This window comes from Phoenix dactylifera, chromosome 8, assembly GCF_051530095.1.
Source record: "Phoenix dactylifera cultivar Ajwa chromosome 8, Ajwa_hap1_PhDact_Kaust_v1.1, whole genome shotgun sequence".
In the NCBI taxonomy this organism is placed as follows: Eukaryota; Viridiplantae; Streptophyta; class Magnoliopsida; order Arecales; family Arecaceae; genus Phoenix; species Phoenix dactylifera.
This window is the reverse complement of record NC_143197.1, coordinates 3,679,166-3,702,059: the sequence shown is the minus strand read 5'-3', so window position 1 is coordinate 3,702,059 and position 22,894 is coordinate 3,679,166. Positions and strand designations below refer to the sequence as shown.

Genomic DNA, 22,894 nt, shown 5'->3' with positions numbered 1-22,894 from the left:
TGTTCCCCTCCGCCATCCGATCAGAAGTCTCCAACCCCCAGTCTCTACTCTCTTGCGCGGAGACTACAGGAGTTTGGCAAGCAGGGCACGTGGAGCATGACATGAACCATGCATCAATGCACCAATTATGGAAGCCACACTTGCACTCAGCTTGCACTTGCAGGACCCCGTCCGTTTCGTTATCTTCTGCCAAACTCCAGCAAACTGCCCGCTTGGCTGCAGCGTTGTGCTTGCCCTCGAATTTGTAGGCCAGGATAGGGAGAGGGGATGGATAGCAGCCATTGTCGCCATGAAGTAAAAGAGCTTCCTCTATATTCACCTTTTTTCTAAGGAGGGAGGTGGTGTATACGCGGAGCAGTAGTACTATCAGCACAATAAATATGAGCAGAAACAATAGCAAGACACCGGAGAAGTTGTACGAGTGGACATCTAGAAGTTGGACCAAGGGCTGACGAGGAAGGCCAGATGCTACAGAGTTCATGATTCTAGCCAGCTGTTGTGGAAGAAACCTTAGCCTCAAGATTTTCGGACACCATTTCTTATAGATGCCACGGATTGTAAGGTCATCAACTACTCGCCATGTACCTAGAGCCTGCCCTCCAATTAGAGTGAAAGCACGTTAGATATTAGCGGACTTTTAAGGGACGTAACTTTTAATAAGTCGGGTCGCCATGTACCTAGAGCCTGCCCTCCAATTAGAGTGAAAGTCGGGTGAAAGTAGATCCAGTGGCTGTATGGGTGCCCTCGGAGCAAGTGATCAGTTTTTCTGAAAGTGTGAAAGCACGTTCTTTAATAGGAGATATTAGTGGACTTTTAAGGAACTTAACTTGTAAGTCGGGTAAAAGTAGATCCAGGGGCTGCATGGGTGCCCTCGGAGCAAGTGATCATTTTTTCCAAGGCTAGGACAGCTAGAGAGGGGGTGAGGGGTGGGGGGTGATGCGGTGTGGAGGATCTACGACAACGCGTGCAGGGGCAGGAAGGCAACTTCTTACGCCTGAGAAGCTTCCAAGGCATCGGCAGAACCAAGACTAATGCATCCACGTACGATTAGAATCGATGGGTCCATAGGTAGAGAGAGCTGTCAGTAAGGAAACACCCTTCATTAAATGATGAAGCACAGTGCATTTCCATTCGATAAGTTTCTCGACCGATGAGCCAAATTTCAATTTTTTTTTACCGAAGATGCATACCAGGATTCGCAAGTCATGATGTTTCCCAAGCAACACGCAAGCTTCACTATGGAATTCGATAAGATAATATTAGTTTCTTGACTGATAAGCCAAAAAAAACCAAAACTTTTAACAGGGATGCATGCTAGGATCCTTCTATATTTGTGCTTTAAATGATCATGCGAACGTCCATTCTAACCTGGCACTCAAATAAGTCAGGATAAGTGTAGATTGACGGCTCGAGATCCTCAAGTCGTGGTGCTCTTCAGCAGTAACTACAATGACCTTCACATGCATGCGACTCTTGGTCTTTTCTGGGTCTCGTTGGATCTGCAGCAGAAGTTAAATGAACTAACATGCTACCTTTTGATTTTTTTTGTTTTTTTGTAATATCACTTTATATAGACCATTCTTTACAAGCTCAAGCATAACTCAATTTAAGAGAACAAAATTAATTTCATCAAAACCTTTAGCACAGTTGAGAGAAGGAAATGTCACCAGCCATAATTTGTTGAAGCAGCCACGGTGGTTACAGAGATCATCCATGAAAATTAAGGAAAAAGAATGAAATAAGTGCAGAACTCTAGCAAATCGAAGTAATATTTGTTCCTTTTCGGCCAAAGATAATCTCAGTATTACATTATTGCTTGTGGATATATGATTTCATATTAGCCAGTTACATGATGTAGGCACTTGAAAAAAAAAAAGAAAAAAAGAAAAATGAAAAGAAAGAAAGGAGTAACAGATTGCTTAAAAACCAGGAAATTGTTTTTTTTTTAATTTGGTAGATGCTTGTGTCACTACAGTGACCAGAGAGGCTTGCTTTCAAGCCCTATAACTGGTCCACAAATGATGATTACAAAGAAATTGCATTAGAAAGCAAAATAGTATTGCCAATTTTCTGATAATTGACTAGTGTTACACCTCCTAGGAAAATGAACTTAATCCATGAGCTTGTATCTTTTCTCTTGAACACCTGTAACCCCCATTTGTATCTCAATTATGGTATGAAGTGGTACCTGCATAAGCACCGATAAATGGGGTCTCAATTATGGGAAGATGAGTCATCTCAAGAAACAAAATCATGACTTTTGAGACATATAATCAGCAAAGACAAATTATTGATGACCTACCTCAATATGAGGAATTTCTTTTAAAGGCCTGTCGGCAAAGTATGCATACAATGCTCTCAATACAGCCTAAAAAACAAAATTTTCACTCGAAAAGATCACCCATATCTCTCAAACAATGATAGCATAAACAAAAAGAGACAAGCACAAAAATTACCTGGTGAGATATGACAACAACCGGTGCACGCTGTCGTTCGAGCTCAATAATAACAGGCTCTGATCTGAAAATCAAGATTGTATTGCCATCTTTGTCAGGCATGACAAAATGCAAGAAATGATAAGGAGAATAATATAAACTAAATCGATATGTTCGTCACTTAAACCCATCCAAAGTCCTACAACCTTTGAATGACATCGAGGTATGATTCTCCACGGGGGTATCGATACCTCAACTTGTCTTTCTCACGCGATCTGCACTTGGTAAACAGGAACATATTACTTGCAAGTGGAGTAAAAATGCCTAAAAATCAAATCAAATGAATATCAAGGTGAACTTATATTCTTGCAGGACATGGAAAATTCATCAGGGACAAATATACAATATACATTTATCCATGTGTGGGCACCATTCTAGCCCACCATGTATCTAGTCAAAAGAAAGCTTAGAGATTATAGTCTATATAGTCAAGTAAAATGGCTGTAGGACAATTGACAAGAGACAGACGGTAAGATTGCGGTCACTTATTATTTTCCATTAATTATAATAGAACTCAATAAACATCTCATATATTGTGGGTCAGCGAGGAGGCATGATACTAGTTGGCATGCCTGCACTTGTGTTTATATTTTGGCACATAAGAAAGACTTCATATATTACAGCCAGCAGCATATGATGCTAAAGAGAATGCTAACAGATTATACTTGTGTTATATTTTGCATCATGAATTAGCACAATGATATAGGACAGATAAAACTAAGAACTTTAGCAGATTAACTGCAAAATTAAGAGACAGATGTCAAGCCATTTTTGGTTCTCCTATTAGCAGCACCTTACTAGACTTTTAATCAAGGTTCGCCGTCTCGGAACTGGACCCTATACCGGTGCCACACTAGCACAGTATCAGTACGATATGCTATAAAATTTTTCGAAACGCCACTTGTACCAGATACCAGCACCGAACCGATATGGTACGGTACGCCCCTGTACCGTTTGGTTCGAGCCGGTACGACGTATCTTGCTTCCAATTCTGGTAAACGTTATCCTACAATGAGAAATTAACCAATGCACATCTTAAACAGGATGTCCATCAATCCAGATAATATAGTCCTGGATAATTAGCCAGTGGAGTTTTTTCACCTAACAACCCATGCATCTAGGTCTAGCATCAAACACTAAAAGGAGAATGTCCAGCCTCTTAAATTATTCCAGGACTATAGCTTCCTACTTGCAACACATGTATTTTTCCATTATGTACAACCTAATAGGAGTAACCTTTGCACAGTCTGGCTGATATCCATATCATGTCTAGCTTAAGCATCCTGGCAACCATATTCAGCAATAGTATAGTACAGTAACCATGGAAATATGTTAACCCCTAAATTAAAATGTCAAAGAAAAGTTCAAAACCACAATGGAAAATGGTCGAAAAAGCTTCAGAGACGCATAACATTCATAAAGTAAGACCTCATAATAAGAAAAGGTAGCATGAAACTTATTGCTACAAATATGGCTTTCCAGAACTTTTTCTTTTCAAATAATAATAAGTATTTGATTGATTAATATTCACTTCTTCATACTCAGCAAAAAAGATGCAAAATAAAATGATTCATAATTCCACTATCCCAAATATAAGACAAAATTTCGAAAGTTTAAGGTGCCAACAGCCATGATGTAAGTTACCTACAACTAATTCATGAAACAGAAAAACTTTGGAAATGCACAGGGACAGTGGTTGCAAATCATAAAGCATAACATGGATTAGAGTGGGGAAAAAAGAAGAGAAAAAAATGAACTTCTCAAACATGACGTCAAGCAAATTCCCATGTGCTCCTTCAATTTATAGAGCAGATAAAGCAAATATCTTTGTGTTTCCAATGAATAAAAGAAATAACAATGGCAAATGTGTGGCTCTAAAAATGATTGGTTCATAAACGAAATTTAATAGTTCTGTTGCACACTCATATTCCTCAGGCATGTTTCTCTTTATCTCTTCATATGACATTCCATCACAAACTCCAGCATATATCTCATCAAGAGCACGCCATTGAATCTACATGTAATAGCAGCAACATAAGATCAACTTGAATATCAATCACAAATGAAGAGATTGTTTATCATTTTGTTGAAGTTACTATGAATACAACCAACCTTTGGGAATCCAACAATCGGACTTGCGGTCAATATCGCTCTCTGGAGAGTGCTAGTCCATATCTAAACAATGTGAAGAACAAAGAAAGGTAGAAGAAACACATCAGCTTGTTGCAAAATAAAGAGGTAAAACTTACAACTACATAAGCTGATTATTAAAATAGAGACATAGGCAACTCCAAATTGTCTAATATAAACCAGATAACAGTATACGGCCAACTTGGTTTGAAAAAAAAAAAAACAAGAGAAATAATCGCATTGCACAGGTATGTTGGCTGATTTTGATGATGAAGAGGGCTTAAGGCTGATTGTGATGATGAAGTGGCCATAAAAGTCAAGAAATAGCTTGAACAGTTCACGTGTGCTTCATGACTATTTACTAGATGTGTGTAGGCTGAAAGCATGCACATATAGTTAGATGATAGGGGAACATTTAGGACCCTCTGAAAATAGAAAAGCCAAACTTGGATTATGTCATCATCTGATTCATGGGATTCATGGGTTCTGTACTACCTCATTATCCACTTTATGTGTCTACATACAACTTCAGATCACTATAATGATTGTTCTGTGCATACAAAACAGATTTGATGTAGGACATTTTACAAAAGGGGATCTATAAGGGTCTAAGGTAGCTATACTGTTTTAATGGGTTGCGAGAATTTCAGGTTTAGACCTGCATTTTTAATAAATGGAATCTAGAGAGTTTATGTTCTCGCAGAAAATAGGTAATTGAAGATCATTATCTAATCTATGAACTAGAATTCTAGGATCTAAATTAGCTTTTTAGGGGATTATGCAACTGAAAAACAGAAATCAATGTTCACCAGAATCTCCTTGGAGAAAACCCGATATCTTTAAAGGAAAACAAAAAATTATGGAACATAAAATGATCAAGAATGATTAGAAGGGAGGCTAGGAGATAAAAAACAGCAAAGGAAGGGGGGGCAAGGGCAAAAGAGAAGCGGAAAAAATGTGATACCCAACTCACTCTGGGACCAATGAACTTGTTCTATGGCATCACACCATAGTAGAAAATAAAACTCATAACTTAACCCATATTCTGCATAAAATTCGAATTACATAACAGCCATATGTAAAACAAAACAAAACCCGACTTGACTCCCTACAATCATTGTACCACTACAATCATTGTATCTATCAAGCTGTCAAATAGAGGGTGAGCTTTGGTGCAACGGTAAAGTTGCTCCACTGTGACGTGGAGGTCACAGATTCAAAACACGAAAACAGCCTCTCCGTACGTGGGGGTCAGGCTGCAAATATCTGACCTCTCCAAACCTGGCAATAGTGGGAGCCTCGTGCACTAGGCCGCCCAAGATGTCAAATAAAATCCATATTTTCATCACAATATTTGGTTCAAAATAACTCAACTACAACAAAAAAAATAACAGAAAAATAAAAGGAACTACAGCTGATTAACAGCTAAAATTAAATCCACAAGAACTCCCTAAGTCTTAGCCCTCCAATGATACATCATTGCATGATTTTGAATCTCCATCAAGATTCTATTAGAATGATTGGATCTAGAGAAGTTTGAGAGTTCAATAGGTGCACCAGCAAAACTTTCTCCCCTACTTTAATCAAAATTAATAGGGTGAGAGTGTGATGCAGCATAAAGTGCAGCCAACAAGTACTATGACCAGCTAGACCATGCCAAGCATCGTAGGAGCCAGTGGAGGCGCTGGCAAAGACTTCAACAAGCAAATATTTGGTTTATGTCCATCATATTTGTCAAGTCTTATTTCGAGTATGATTTTTTATCAAGTTTAATGTCCGAATTAGGATTAGAGGATCATGTCCTACAAATATGCGTCTAACACATTGTAAGCGGCGGCCTTTTGACAAATTAATAAAATTTTTCGAGAGAATTTTCTTCACCAAGATAAGAGTTCCTCAATCCAGTTTACTTTTATTTGCATATTAATCTTCGAAGTGCAACCTCATCAATCAAATTGCTCCTCTTCCTTTTCTCGCTACATCGAAGTGGGTATTTGATCTAGATAGTTCTTTTGTAATTGGCTGATAGGATTTAGACTCAAGTCCTGCTGATATAGGACTCTGTCTCATATGCAAACTCATTGAAAAGCATAGCAAAGTAAGATTGATAATTGCGAAAAACAGCATTGGCAAGAAACACAGCACCATTTATTTTGGGCAGTTAAAAGGAGCAGAACCACTCTCAATAAATTAATCATTCTAGATAGTCAAGATTTTAAAAAAAATATCAAACAGTATTTCACAATATCAGAAACCAATATATATTTTCAGCTACGACTAAAGTCCAATGTCTTACAGAAGCAGTCCTCTCAGATTTCAGTCTCTTCTCTACAAAGTTAGCTAGTTTCTTTGCATAAAGTTCCCCAGCTTCACTGCCCAAAACAAATCATAATAATAGTAAAAATGGGTTCGCATGATCCAACATTTAAAGGCTAGTTGATACATGGATAGTTTTTATTTATCATAAAGAATATATAAAATATCAGTTTACGCCTGTCAAGAATCATTTAAAAGATGTCCATCATATGCCACAAATCTATGTGATCATAAGATAAGAATGCACTACTTAACCCTCTATAAACAACATAGCAACAAAAAACTGGGGCTCCAGGAGTCATTATAAAAACCAAAATATTTACATCAATCAACGATGATCATCCTGAACTCATAAGCATAACATGCTAAATGTGTAGATTATAATAATCTTTGAACTCCCAACAAACTAGAGTTGATTTAGGTAAGATGATTTATCCAACAAGATGGATGGAAAGAATATAAGTGAAATGAGATGTTATTGTAATGTCGCTTGAGAAGTCAATGAGAAAGATACTGATAAATTTACACCTATCCTTCATCTCAATCCCAATCAGAGCTCATTGTTGAGATACAAAGAAACTATAGCTTAGAATGTAGAATTTTGAACTAATGTTCATGCTTAATGCAAATGTTTCTATTTCTGGTCATTTCTTGGACCACATTAAGCTAACAAATAGCTTAACTGATTTCTTTTCATTTACTCCCCAGGAACAAGAGCACAAGAGGACGAGAGCCAGGGGTGGGGGGTTGACATGTGAAATTGGCATTTTGAAATGGCAATGTGGAACTATCTCCTCTTTAGCATTCTCTCTTTTATCCTCTTGTCCTCTTCAATATTTACAATAAAATTTAAATCACATTGTTTCTTAGGTTTGTCTTCTCCTTCTCGATAAGATCTTGAACACTAACATGATACGAAGAAGTTGATGCTTAGGAATTCCCTTAGAAAAAAATAAGATTAAAACAAAGGACCTAACTACCAAAATAAATGATTGCTTGTGCCATATCATCACCATGTTCTCAGAAACCAGACTCGTGTATCATGGATCACTCAAGTCAATCTGATTATGTTCTTCACACCCAAATAAAGATGAATTCTTGTGTTTCAGAATATAATCAATTTCTCAGCATCCAAACTTTAGCCAAATTTTTGTTCTCCAAGTTCCACTGGTCATCAAGGTTTGTGGTTTAGAACGGGACCTGCACCAGTACCCACCCCATAAACCTTGTATAAATGAAAACTAAACCAACCCAAACCAGGCGATTTGGCCTGTACCGAACCGACGCTAAATTGGGATGGTTCCGGTTATAAAATCCCTCACCTCCTCTCCCTCTGATTTGAACCATCGAGCTTCAAGAGTCTTCAAGGGCTCTCTCACTCTCTCCGCCTCAAGAGGGCTTTCTCTGTCGGATGCTCGGAGCCTCCACTCGCTCGCTCTCCGCTAGATAGACGCTCAAGGTAAGCCTCCCTCCCTCTCTCTCCCTCAGTCCCCATCACCAAAGCCGGACACCTCTAGGCTACTTTAAGCCCTCGCAAAGCCCTCACTTCCCTTCTCTCCCTCTCTCGCCACCCCCTCCGACCTTTGTCCCCTCGTGAAGCCATCATCAGACACCTCTCTCTCTCCACGTCCAATCTCTCTATTAGGCAGTCCTGAGGCCTCAGCCTCTCTCTCCCTCCTTCCTCTCCTCCCTCTCCCTCTCTCCCTCCTTCCCCTCCTCCCTCTCCCTCTCCCTCTCCCTCCCCCTCCCCCTAGGTCCGATACACTACAGTTCAATACGTACACCGAGACTTGGCATCCTAGCTTTACGGTACAACACACCACATACAAGTTGGTAGTTCCAATACAACAAACCACATTAGTCATTGTGTTTCCTGATTTTTCACTATGAGATGGTTAAGTATAAGCAAGAATACACAGACACGCGCGCGCGCAAACACATATATATGCATGTGTATATACATAAATGATGTGGTCGGTTTAAACAAAGCATATCCTTATAATTTTCTCAATATCTTCTTCGATTTTACTACTTGGATTAGTTTTATTTGAATATGACCAAGATTGAAAACTAAACAACAGCTTGAATAAGTAGGATGCTTCCATTAATTTCTTCAATAAATTCATGAGCTTGTCATTATCATAATAGTGTCCTGTCACTTCACGGCCAAACTAATAATATCATTAAGAAACGTCATCATTGTTTTAAAAAAAAGGGTTTGTTTGGTTTCATAGTTGTTTTCGCTTTTTTGTTTGTCCATAAAATAGTGAAATGCCACATGGAGATTGATGTTCAAGATAGTATTTGCACAAAAATTCTATGATCCCTTGCCTTTATTTTCACTCTTTTCTGAAAGCAACAAATCTTTACTACCAAAAGCTCTAAGAATTTTATAAAGAATTTCAAAAAACAAAAGTGTTTCATAATGCATGTTGTTCAGTCTAGTTCATTTCTCTTCCTTGGTTATTGAAAACAAAAACATAATAAAGGCAATACCAAATGGACCTGGTTATTTATATAATAGCAAGCTTAGTAAGTCAATTTTCACATGATTAAGTAGCATTCTTATGGTCCTACCTAAGATTTAATGAAACTTGTCAATTATGTTAACCGGAATGCAATATCATTCTAATATGACCAATAACTAATTACTACCCTGATGTACAAACATGCTCCCTTCAACCTTTTATATAACACTTCAAATTAATTGTTTAGTCAATTAAAATAATACTTTGAATATGTCATTAATATGAAAAATAAGTCAAATAAGAATGAAATGATTTGACTTCAAATATAGAATGAGACTTGTTGGTTATGGTCATATTACGAGTTATTAGCAGATTATCATACATACCTAATGCATCTTTGCAAAGGGTCTAGGAAGAATCATGATTACTGATGAGAAAGTAAAAAAGCCTGCCTCCGCATTTTCAGCATAAAATAGAAGAATTTCATTACAAGAAAAATCAAAAGCTAGACAGATATTAATGCAAAGGATGGGGAAATGATTATGGATTTTGAGATTAAAATTCTAGACCAGTAAACTAAATACATATAACAGATTTCAAGACAGCGCTAACCTCAACACTGTGTCACCTCCAATTCTTCCTCTAACGTTATCTAGACTCTCCCCATGCCGAGTAAGAAGGATAGGGCGAGGTGTGAGATGAGTGTTCACCTGCAATTGCATACGGAATAGTTTATATATATATATAAAAGTTTTCAGACAAGAAATCAGAAGCACGCATTACATATATATACATGATTGATGTATGTAAAGATGTATATATGTATGTATATACGTAATAATTTATACAATATAATCAATGATAAAAGTTCAGACAAGAAATATGTATGTACATATGTATGTATGAGATGGATAGGGCGAGGGCGAGTAAGAAGGATAGCGCAAGATGTGAGATGAGTATTCACCTGCAATGGCATACTGAATAGTTTATACAATATAATCAATGATAAAAGTTTGCAGACAAAAAATTGGAAGCACGCATTATGTATGTATGTATGCATGTATGTAATTTTCATCCCCATAAAGTGGCTTCTCCTTTAATTAACCAAGGATTGACTACATCTCTTAGTACAATAGCAGATGGAACAGCTTGGTGCTAAAGAATTTAGGTATTGGACTTGTTTTTTAATCTGCTAACTACATAAGTACATAAACCTGAGTCATAATTTTGTCAACTAGACTGTTCACCAAGAAGCAATCATCACTCGTATCAAGGATATAAATCCCAAGGGTCAGGAATATAATATAGTAAAATGGGAAGACAAACAACAACTAAGTCCTCTCCTTTCCTAATGATCTAAAACAGAAGCATTTGGGTTCATGAAGAAACAAAAAAGGCAAAACAAAGTTCTCAAAGATTCACCCAATGGAAGTCCTCATCTATCTTGCCATAAGATAATCTCTAACCACCCTCTTTCAGAATTTCTGCACATGCTTTCAAGAGGATATCGCTGCACCAAGTGAGACATTCTTCACAGAGAGATGAAATCTTTGCTTAGAAAGTTCCTTTTCATTCCCCACACTCCATATTATTTTTCTCATTTTAAAGGGTAATAAATCAAGTTACACTTGTTTGGGAAGTTGTTAGCCATTATAATTATGATCATAGGTAGCTAGAAAAATATAAAACGTTCATTTGCGCTCTAGCCTACATGGTACACCTCAAAGTTCAGGAAAGCTACATACCTCACCTACCGTGCAGTATGATGGGTAACTAGCCTTGTTAGATCAAATTAGATCTGAATATTGCAGGGTGCCATATTGGGCTGTATTAGACAGACGCACTACATGTGCAGAAGTAGGAATCAGTAATAATCAGTGTCCATGCTATACTCAGACAGACCAATCAAAACTCAATTATTTTGTTCAGGTTGTCATTTTTTTAGGTTAGTTTGCAAGGACTTGATTTCACCATAGGTCCTGCTCCACCCTCATTTTCACCAAGAATTGTACAAAGTTTAGTATCTTAATTCTTAACAACAAAAGTTTTATCTTTTTACAACTGAATAAAAGGTTTGATGTTTTAACTTAAAAAACACTGAAACCTTTTACATTATAAACCATAACAAACAAATACGTAAACCCACAAATCTATGTTTGAATCAAACACGAGATTGATTAAGATACTGTGAAAAATCTATCTTGCAAAGGTTTAGTGTCTTAACAACATAGGTTTGTCTTTTTTATACAACTGAATAAAAGATTTGATGTTTTAACTTAAAACCACTGAAATCTTTTTCATAATAAACCATAATAAACAAATACATAAACCCACAAATCTATGTCAGAAGCAAACACAAGACTGAACAAGACATTGTGAAAAATCTAGGTTTGTCTTCCCTTTCTTACCCCCCCCCCCCCCCCCCCACACACAGACAAAAAAAAAAAAGAATTAGTGTAAAGTGAACCTAGTGACATCCAAATGGTAGAAACATACCAAGAAAAATACAATCCGGCCTGGAAGATAACCACTGATGTTGTTGACCTGACATAAACAGATGCAGCTTATATGTTATTGAGAACTGAAGCAAAAGAAGAAGGAAAGAAATACGATCGAAATTGCAATTGCTCTGGAAAAATAGGAAATTGTAATAAGCAGTCAACAAGCATTACCTTTCTCAGACATCAGAATTAATTAATCAAAAAGTTTCATGTAATCATATTTTAATAGAAAACCAGAAAGGCGGTTTTTTTAAACATTTTCAGAAAATTAGTAAGCTTATAAGTTATATTCATATACACATGTCCAACTCCTAGATCCATGTTGGACACACACCTGAATCAGAAATGTGTCAGACACTTGGAATATTTATAAAAATTTTCTGATTGCAACTTTCAGAAATTGGTAGACTTGAACTCTTCCAACAATGAGTTCGACACACCATCATAATGTGAAAAGTAAGTTTCATTCTTTTTAGAGATTGATCAAGAATGTAAGTATTAGAATGACTATGCAAAATATGATTCTTCTAAAATTCTTTTACTAATTAAGAAGTTCGATTGACAAAAACTTATATTGGAAGGCCTTAACTAACAATATCTTTTGATGTTCTTTTTTATACAATATTTAAATATACATTTAAGGTAAAATTATTTTTTTGCATAATCCCATATCTCCTTTTTTTTTTCTTGCCAAGACAGCAGCTGGACATATATACAAATCACATTCTCGTGTCTGTGTCGATGCAAAACTGCCCACGTGTCGCTAGGCATGGTGAGGAGGAAATGTCTCTATTAAGGATCTTAAATATTTAATATGTTTCCTTGATTGGGAATTCTTGCACCAAAAACATCAGTGCAAGCATCTTATTAATAAAAAAGATGTCTTGAGTAAAAAAAAAGAAAGAGGGCTCTGCAGCTTTGGAATTGCCATGACATTACTAATTAAAAACTAGACTCTCAGAACTAATAAAAAGACTTCATTTTAATTCATATATGGTATTAAATAGAAATTATGAAACTTTTCTTTGGTGACTATATAATGTATGTATCTTAAATTGCAGAAGAGGAAGAGAAAATTCTGACTGATGTGATGCAGTTGAAGATAAAAATATCCTCAAGCAAGATAACAACTAACAAAGTACTGACTAGAACAAGGAAGCACGACATTGATCTTCTGAACATTTAGATAGAATAAAAGGGAAGACCAAACTTACTTGTATCTGTCCACCTTGTCCACTGACCATATCGATCATTTTGATGTAAGAACCCTCTTCTACCGGCTCATAGACCTATGCAAGAGAGCGTAGATCATGTTGATCTAAGAAGCATCTGAAATTCAAAAATTCTAGCTCCTATATTCATCTATTAAAGGGAAGTTATTGGTTTATTGCTAAACCTTTTCATAATTGGCTAACCGTTCTTTAAAGTCTCGTAGTCCAGCTTCAAAATCTGGCCTGCAGCATGACGCAAAAAATCATATTCACTGGCTTATGAAGGAAAAAACATCCCCCTGGATAATGTAAAAATGTAAGGTTTCTCACTCTTCTGCATAATCAGGACTTTGTTGAATTTTTAGACGTATATTTCTTTCAATTATCCGCTCATCATTACATATAGTTTCCAAAAATATGATCTGCAAGGTAGACAAAAAAACAAATTTGTTAATGACTGGATGTGCTGATAGTATTAAGGTTCAAGACTTGAGAATTTTGTAAGAAAATTGAAACTCCCAAGTCCCAATATTATAGTCATGCAAACAAGGAGTCAACAGAAGTTCAATTTTCCTTTTTTATTAACATATAATATAGGTATATTGACCAGATGAAGGTATCTACATGCAGGATTACATTTTAAGAGATCCATCCCCTTTTAAGTCATAAATCTTGGTCCATTCCTAAAAGATACTATATCCACAGGAGAACAATCATGGATTCTGGAGAAAAAAGAGGGAAAGAAAGAATCTTTCAAAGAACGTTTCTCTTCTGCTACTTGATGTTGTATAATAGTGGTAAATTTTTCCCCATCTAAAGTCAGCAACACAGCATATCCATATTTCCATTTAAGTATAGCTCCTATACAAGGGTCAATTCCACTAAATGCACATTCCTCTTCAGCATTGTATCTATGCCATGGTTCCAAGTGTCAGCATGTGCCAAGCCATTGTTGGCATCTAGCATTGGCTTGGCATGGCTTCTTTAACTTTTAATTGAAAGAAGTTACTTTAAGTCCCCCCCCCCTTTTTTTGCTTTGGCCCAGCACTGCATGCCAGCCAGCAGCCAGCATATTCAGTAATAACAGCACTTAAGATCCTTGATCTGCACAGCTATTATACTTGCAAAAAATAAGTGATTTCTACTGGGTTAACAAAACTTCTGATTCAGAAATTCAGATTAACTTTTATAAATGCTATACCGACAATTGTCCATCATGCGTAGATTATTTTCCTTGTTTCAATGAATCTCTCTTTGCTAGCTTTTTTAACTTAAGTGAATTCAAGATTGTACGCCACGAAAAGAGGATATATAAATCTATTATATTCCAAAAGCTTAATGACATGAATCCCCTCCAAATACATGATCCAAAGCACGTATGTCATTATAACCTTATATTATGGTTAATCAGTTCTTTTGTCATGAGATACTCTTGTCCAAGGTATTAGTATGTGAAGAAGTGGTGCCGCCCAAATTCAAGAGAATAATTTATCTCATTCCCTATCTTTGTCAATGTAATCTAAACTTTTGTGGCCCCTTCTCGCTACTGCAGAAATCACTCAAAGCCAAAAAGAGTTTCCTTCAAACAATAATTCCAACTTGACCACAAATTAAGCTGGTAAAAAAAAAAGAGAGAGAGTCAACATTAGCATCTTTTTAATTGATGTCCAGAATTGTTGAGCTTAAAGCAACTCACATAAATGATTTCAATTTCAAAGACATGATCTGATGGATTTATTTATTCCGTAAACTAAGTCTTCATGAAGTAATATCAATTCCAAATATAATAGCAAATATCGATTAGAAATGCCAAATATAAAGCATGGATTACTAAATGTAAAAATGTGCCTCTAATGCTCCATGAAATACACTCGAAAGATGAAACTTGGTCACCAGCTGGCTAGCTGGCCCGGTGGTCAGACACCCTACTTGGAGCTTCAAATCCCAGCAACCAGAGGATGGAATACCACAACACAGAAACAGGGCAACCAAGTAATAAACATACATTGCATAAGTTGGATTAGTAGTTTAGTACCTTGCATTTTCCTTCAGACATTTTTATAAGCATATTTCTTCGCCTTCTGGTGCTGTTTGTGGCATCAAATATACCAACCTATGACCCAATCAGAACTAATCAATGATCTATGATTGCATTTGCAGCAAGAAGTTGCATTGCTTTACCTGACCTCCTTCCTGCATCCATGCCAGCATATCATCCATTGCTAAGGCCGCAACCTAGCAAAAAATGACACAACATCAGCATGTGAAAAGCGAAATGTTACGAAAAATAATCAAAAACCTATTTTTGACTATTGCTTTAAGAGCAACAGGCTTGCTTAACAAAGAAGATAAAAATTAAAAAAAAAGAACACAGAACCATCAAGCTAATTAATCGTAAGTACTCTGTGTTAACCTCATTGCGTGCCTCCAACCCTTCAGGATTGTCCGCTCGAAAGAAATCAGCAGACTGCATCAAGAAACCTCTTGCATTTTAGAGAACTCTAGAATAGAAAAACGTGAGGAAAAGCATCAACATAGATTACAAAAAGATAAAAAAAATAAAAACAAAAATAGAACAACCAGCTGACATATCTAAAATTAATGTAACATGACAAGAATTGCTAGCAACAAGTTAAGATGAAAAGTTATTATCAAAGATAACATCAGCATGCAAAATTATTATGCTTTTATACATATAATGCAAGAAAAAGGGAAATGGTGGTAGATAATCAAAGTAATCTAGTTACACCTACACATCAAACACCTACAGGTTGGCAAACAATTAAGCCAGTTAGGACTAGAAAGTGCACTTGAAAGTAATCACCATAGAGATTTTCCTCAATGCATTTTTCAGTTGATGAATTTATTATAGCAGTTCTTTTCATTTTTCCGCATACATAATCTTCCAAACATACATCTGAGAAGTTCACATGGCCCTGACATAGGATGGCTATAAAAAGGGCAAATGCTGCTGCAATATGGACCTGGGACCAGCTTTGCTCGTCTATATTTTCTGGACATATAGAAGCTATATAACAGACTATTAAGTTCTAAATAAGACATATGACATCAACCTCAACCAAATAAAATTGAGGCATAAAAAAAATGAACATATCATTATAGAGAAAAACTTTATAATATGTTAATTTTGTATAAGATATTATAATTCTATAAATATTTAAGCATTTATCTTTTGCTGCAACAAGGCTTCTGGTGTAATTCTTGTGCAGTGCAGCAATGTGCCATTAAACAACTTTCCTTTTGTGACAAGTCATTCAAGCTTTCTCTGAGAACCAGTCCATCCTTGTCTCTATGTTCTTTGTTGAACTTAATACCCAGTTTTTCAGGCTACTTTTTTTAGAGCTATAAGTAAATTCAGGTGAATTTTTTACAGTCAAGGGTGACGGTCAGCATTTCATACAAAAAAAAGTTGGGAACAACATGCTGAACATATGCATGTCATAGTATATGTCCATAATAAAGCTGCTATATTTATTTGTTGTAAAATTGACAAATTGCATCAACCAAAAAATGAAGTACTAACAGCATAGGAGCTAGCACTCGTGTGACAAATTCCTCAAGAAACTGCTAGTCATAAAGGGCAGAAGATTTACTTAAGGAAGCACTTTTCCTAATACCTGATTTGTTCCATGCTTAAGTCGGCGATACTGTAAACCCAGTTTCATGCAAAACCAATAATAGCAACCGTTATTAATTGAACAACAGCAACAAAATAATCTTTTGGCTTTGTAATTCAGAATGCATGAAAGGCGATTATTGCACTCACCTTGCCCACATTGAAATGTTTTGTTTCATGACCTAACCATCGCAAATATCTTGTAAGCTTGGCTGCAGTGAAAGTCTTTCCTCGAGCTGGCAAACCAACCTATGATGAAAGTACTTGTGACAACAAGAAAAATGAAAACAAAGTAGTGGCATTATTTGTTCAAGAACAAAAGTGGGGAAAATCTGTTCAAGTAAATGTCAATATCTGTGTGCAAAAGACTAGAACTACTTACAAATGAATAGGAACTAAAGACATAGTGATCTAATGCCTGCCATGAGATCAAATGGCATTGTAGATGAAAACAGTTCCCTTATCATCCAATAGGGTTACAAAAGGATTTTGGAGGAAAATGTCAGTATTTTCAGAAAATATTGGAATTCATATATTCAATCAAATAGATGCCAGTTAGTTCTGAGGGCTGTAGCTACGGTCATGGATTTACTCATAGAAGCTAGTATGGTTTGGTCATATTAAATTTGTGCATGTGCCATGTTGTTATCCATATGGATTTATCAACAACTGGGTTCCAGTATTATGTGTGTGTTTACACCAATATATTGCTTGAAATAGCATGACAGAAACATGTGATTGCCAAGAAACAAAAGTTTAATTTATTCTAAATCATATTACCAGCACAATTGCTAACCGTCGGTCTTCCTTTGGTCCGAGCATCTGATCAGCTACAGCTGCTGCAGCAACAGCTCCAGCTGCCGCTGGCATGTCCTTCTAACAATTAGTACAAAAGATGAGAGCATAAGAATCATCAGTGTAAATTCAATATCAGATAGACTCGAGGAGGTGAATGTGCAATGAAAACTTCACGAAGCTGTAACAAGGAGAAAATGCTAAAAATTGTTGTATCCATGCCAAGGCACCCAACAACCTAATTTGACTCTCACAGGTTAGAAAAGCTCTGATTAAAAAAAAAAAAAAATGGGACCATAAAAGAAATTTAACAGGTAGAAAAGAAATATGTACATCTTTATCTAATAATATTTTTACAAGTGATGAATAAATAGCAAGGTTATTTTGGCCTGGACAAACCTTTGCTTCAGAGTCCAAATTTAGATCACTTGTGAATGCACTTGCACTAGCTGATTTGACAAGCCTAGGAGAGCCCACACCCCTATCAACAAAGAGTCCCTTTTGACCATCCTGCTGCTTTTGCAAGGGCGAAAATGTTCCAACCGATTTTGACTCAACCATACCAGAAGCAGGAAAAATATTTGTAGGATCTCCAATGGTGACCTCAATATCCTGCAGTGGAAACAATGAACATGGTATAATCACCGTCAACTTTCCTGTTTACCCTAGTAGCATGATGTGTTACATAAGAACCCTCAAGCATCATTTTCTTATTAGTTTACAAATAAAGCTGCACTCTTCTTCCTTTTGTGGTGCAACTCCACCCAAACCCCTCCTTACATATGGTATTCCTATGCATGTTACCAAGAAGTGGTTGCAATTAATAAGCTCAAACTTCTCAAGTTGAATACAATAGACAAGTCTTGGATACTTTGGCTACATATGAGGATTGCTTAAATTCGATATAAAGTAATACACAAAAGTGCTAATCGACATTTTATAGTATTCAAATTTATCAAAATAACTCATGTTGTTAGTTATAAGCAATAACAAAATATCCTACTAAAAATAAAATAGACAGATTATCAACTATTTGCTAAATCAACTAAACATATCTGACAATTGATTAAAATTGTGCAATTTTAAAGTCCATATAGCGAACTACTCAACTTTTTAGAAGGGTTTGATGTAAAAAAAAAAAACCTTTTTACTATTGGCATGGTCGGTAGAAACAACTCCAGTTTTACTTGAAGAATGCCAACCACTGCTTGAGCCGTCGCTTTTAGAGAAAATACCAGCATGAACCAAGGATCTTGGAGTCTCTGCTAAGTTAGCTGCATAAACAACACCGGAGCTGGCGGTTGGTGCTGGAACAACATAGTGTTCTAAATCAAGCTCCAAACTAGCTGCAGAACCATTCTGTTGGAAAAGTTGAACAATAAGCATAATAAACACAAAAATAGAAGAGAAAAAAGAATCGTAGCAAGTATTAAAGAAAGAAGTGGATGAGCATAGCGATAGATACAATACTCTCTATTTAAAATATAGCGAGCTCAGTAACCTAATGCATTATTTATTGGGGGAGAGCTAAAAAATCTATATGGCAGTTAGAAATTAAAGCAAAGCTCAGCTAGGACAGTTCCTCTCTCCGATGGATAGGTGGAGAATAGCATTTGATACGATTTATTATCAACCTCTCCTAATTGGACAGAGAGAACCAATCTGACGGGGAGTTCTTTCTCCGTCCCATCACTAGCAGTTGCAGTTCAGCCACCGATACTGATGTGGGAGAGGGAAAAAGAGAAGGGTCTGTCTATTCGATCTTATTAGTCCCCTTCAGTCCCTATCTACTCTCAACAAAGGAATGCTACTAAAGGGACCCGACCATTAATCTTCGTGCCACCGGACCTAGATAACATGATCATTCTCTTTCCCTTCCCTGGTCCGAATGAAGAGATCTAGACTGCCCAGGCAATCCACCTTCCGGGGGAATGAAAACAAATGTCTTAGATTGCAAGAGCACCCAGAGAGAGAATATCGAACCAAATAAAACCTTCGATCCTGAAGTCTCTGCTCACATTAGAAAACTTTCATTCTCGACTCGATACGAGAAGAGGAAATCAGTGCATAGCTTTCACCTGCCAAGACATGATCAACTTCTTGTTGTCCAATTAAAAAATTCAAGGGTATTGGATGAGTCGGGTAAAGGTATCAAACCATCTATTTAACCCCAAGACTTCTTTCCTCCAAGGAAAAATGGAACCGGTCGAGCACGGGATGGAAACACTTTCGTGAGAAGAGATGGTAGGCTTGATACGGAAACTGTTGCTTATCATCCACCTTAGAATCAACCAGTTTAGTTCTAAGGGACCCACCTTAATTCCAGTTTTATCCTGAGGGCTAAGCTTCAAAACGGCTGCGCTAACGTGCAACGGCGAAAGCCGTTGCCTGTTCTTTTGCGCCTTGCGTGCTCAATCCGTTGCTTGTTGCTTTGAAGTCCGTTTTTAAGCTTCTAAGCCACTTCTCCTGAAAGAAGCCTAAGCACAATGTCATTAAAAGTGAAATAAGATACTTTTACTGTGAGTATGCCTGAGCCACCTTACCTCCTGTTATGACTATGTCGTCGCCCAGAATGGCTGATGATGGTAGAACCCACTCAAAAAACTCGGACATGGGAGGACGTCCAAATGACTGACCAACGCTAGATGGATGTTCCCTAGAGTCGCGCAGAGGATGCAAAATAAAACCTCACAGGTGATTCATCCTAAAACAATTCTCGTGCGTTTTGAGGGATGGAATCAACCTCTGAATCGATTTACCTAATAGCGACATGAACAGCCCCTCCCTTATCAAGGGAAGTCGGGTTCCTTCTCTTCTTTCTACCTGCCCACGGCCCGTTCCCCATAAGTGCTCCACTCAACAACCTCTAAAACCTTAGGCAGGGGGATAGCACGGTACTTTGGGCCCTGGGCGAACGAACAGCTCCTTCATCTCTGAGGGACAACTCCTTCACTATAAATGATTAATAACAGATACCAAGGTCCTTACAATTGGGATTGTACACAGGAAAGAAAGAAAATGTTAAACATCCCCTTGTCAAACTCATCAGAGTTTTAGCAAATCACCTTGATTAGTCCCCAGTAGTTAAAGATTATAATGAAGTGCTTAAGTTTGTTAAGAAAAAGATGATGATGAAAATTATGATAAAACCTTCTTGCAACTAAGTATTTATGGCTGAATTTGGAGATGGTTTAAGATTAGATTCCTATTTGACTTCAAACTTTGTATTACAAGGTCTGAATGGTTAAAGGCTACTGCACCTGTAGAAAGTTTGATCTAAAATTTTGTTGGCTGCCTTGGTTAGCATTCACAAAGTTCGCTCAAGAGTCACATACAATAATCCCTGTATTAAAGGATTATGTGAAATATGTATGCAGCCAACCTCTAATTCAATCATGTGTTTCCTCAAAATTAAAGAATTCTTTGCTCCCCTTATATTCTTGCTCATTTTTATCAGCTCTCTATTCTTCTTTAAGATTGAGCAGGACCATGGCGACCCAGATAGAGTTATACTGCTATGAACTGTATTTCCACAATTCTACAAACACAAGGATGAAGTCTACAATAAGTAAGAAGAAAAGAAATATCAAAAATTCAGGCAACAGAGTGAACCCAAACCTCAAATTCAGCATCAGGCGCCACATTGATACTGACATCTGGAATCCCACGTACCCTCGATGGCTGGAGGTTCTCCTGATACGCCCTCCAGCTCGCCGCAAGATCAAATGGTGACACAATATCCGCCTTAATAAAGACCCTGTACTCAAGCTCATCCTCATCCCCACTCAACTTGAACAGCGCCGACCTTGCATCCCCCTCCAGCGTCCCTCCCGTCAGCAGCCGGTTCGGGCCCTCCTCCACCACGCACGGCGCGTTGCTGTACTTTGGCTTCAACAAGAACTTGAAATCCAGCGTTTCTTCACATAAAAGATTCGAGAAATCATAAAACCCAATACCTAAACCACAAGATTGAGAATAAAACAGGTTAATCTTCATCAATGGGGTTCCAAGAAAGGAGATATACCGTGATTGGAGGGGACGACGAAACTGAGCTCCCACATCGACGCCGATTCCCGTTCCATGGAGAGCTGATGGATTAAACATTAGAATCTGTTAGAATTTCAGAAAGAAGAGATGATCAAGAAAGGAGGCAAGAGATTGGTTGATACGGCTTTGGAGGAGTCCCAAGAACCGATGATGGAGCTGGAGCCGTAGACGTGGGGTATGAGGTCGCCCCTGATCTTCAAGTTCTCCATCTTGAGCGAGACGTAGAGCTGGCCGCCGCCCTCCCGTCCGCCATGGAAGCTGTCCGGGTTCTTGGAGGCGCTCGTCCCCATTCTTTCTTTGCAGCTTTACCAAAAAATGGGTGCTGAGAGATGGGGGAGAGAGAGGGAGAGGGGATAAGGGGATATAAAGGAGAGGGTTTGGGGTATTTTGGATGGTGGAGAGACGAGTTGGATACGAGAGGGGGGGAGAGGGAGCGAGAGGCAGAGAGAGCGATGGCGGTGGGAGGGGAGTGGATGGTCTCGGACGAAGGGGGTCCATGGGTTGGGGGAGGCGTTGGGAAGGGGGAGTGGGTGGGGCATAGACTTGTCTCGATCGCTTAGGACCCACCGAGCAACATTGGCATGGTTTCCTGGGATTGACCGTTACGATCGGGCTCCTATATCTGAAAACGGACAAAATAGCTTCTCGTGAGGTCGGCAACTATCGCCGACTTTTGTCCTGTCGATATACAGCTACACATGGGACGCGAGACCCTATAAGCTTCCTCGCTTTGGAGTTTGGATGAACATAAAAAGGGGGAAAAATATGCGCTTGCTGACACGTGCAGAAGAAAGATGGATGGCTATAGCACGCTAGCATATAACTCATCCAATGCCACAGTTTTTTCCTTCCTTCACGGCTTATTCTTGAAATACAGTATAGGATCAGGCTGACTCCTGACTCAACCCGACCCAACCCGACCTATTTTGGATCACCTGTGGGGTTAGATTGGGTCCTAAAATTAGATCCGTTCCATTTTCTGAGTTTGGTCTGTGTTTACTGAATTTAGATCCGATTCGACTTATTTGAAATTTGAATAATTTTCAAAATTCAATCCTACGATCTGATCCAACCCGACCGGAATCTGAATTTTTCTTTCCTTTTCTTCTTTTTTCTTTCCTTTTTTCTTCTTTTTTTTTCTTCTTCTTCTTTTTCTTTCCTTCTCTTCTTTTTCTTTCCTTTTTTTTCTTCTTTTTCTTTCCTTCTCTTCTTTTTCTTTCCTTTTTTTCTCCTTTTTTTTTCTTTTTTCTTTTTCTTTCCTTTTTTTTCTTTCCTTTTCTTCCTTTTTCTTTTC

At 37.6% G+C, this 22,894-nt stretch overlaps 1 protein-coding gene and 2 long non-coding RNA genes across 6 annotated transcripts; all 3 read right to left on the bottom strand.

Annotated features, from left to right (window-relative positions):
- Window positions 1-942: 942 nt before the first annotated feature.
- On the bottom strand, window positions 943-1,497 carry LOC148702615 (uncharacterized). The gene is made up of 3 exons (XR_015967795.2): window positions 1,369-1,497; window positions 1,191-1,236; window positions 943-1,078 (listed from the first exon to the last, which is right to left on the bottom strand). It is a non-coding gene; the product is annotated as an uncharacterized LOC148702615 (long non-coding RNA).
- A 418-nt stretch (window positions 1,498-1,915) lies between these two features.
- F2KP (fructose-2,6-bisphosphatase) lies at window positions 1,916-22,115 on the bottom strand. 4 transcript variants are annotated; one of them, XM_039124315.3, is made up of 24 exons: window positions 21,723-22,085; window positions 21,578-21,641; window positions 21,172-21,470; window positions 18,697-18,912; window positions 17,953-18,165; window positions 17,539-17,634; window positions 16,909-17,007; window positions 16,760-16,789; window positions 15,535-15,588; window positions 15,303-15,356; window positions 15,157-15,234; window positions 13,452-13,543; window positions 13,307-13,364; window positions 13,125-13,199; window positions 11,906-11,953; window positions 10,302-10,373; window positions 10,022-10,119; window positions 6,922-6,997; window positions 4,608-4,670; window positions 4,418-4,509; window positions 2,642-2,710; window positions 2,457-2,520; window positions 2,303-2,368; window positions 1,916-2,188 (listed from the first exon to the last, which is right to left on the bottom strand). In XM_039124315.3, exons 1-24 carry the CDS (start codon window positions 21,888-21,890, stop codon window positions 2,111-2,113), a joined length of 2,322 nt encoding a protein of 773 aa, XP_038980243.1. In that variant the 5' UTR covers window positions 21,891-22,085; the 3' UTR covers window positions 1,916-2,110. The 4 variants fall into 4 exon arrangements, 2 of the variants coding, with proteins under 2 accessions (XP_038980243.1, XP_038980244.1); XM_039124316.3 differs by lacking the exon at window positions 10,302-10,373 and having other exon boundaries at window positions 21,723-22,115; XR_015967791.2 differs by lacking the exons at window positions 4,418-4,509; window positions 10,302-10,373.
- LOC148702614 (uncharacterized) lies at window positions 19,889-20,438 on the bottom strand. The gene is made up of 3 exons (XR_015967794.2): window positions 20,313-20,438; window positions 20,097-20,209; window positions 19,889-20,019 (listed from the first exon to the last, which is right to left on the bottom strand). It is a non-coding gene; the product is annotated as an uncharacterized LOC148702614 (long non-coding RNA).
- Window positions 22,116-22,894: the final 779 nt, after the last annotated feature.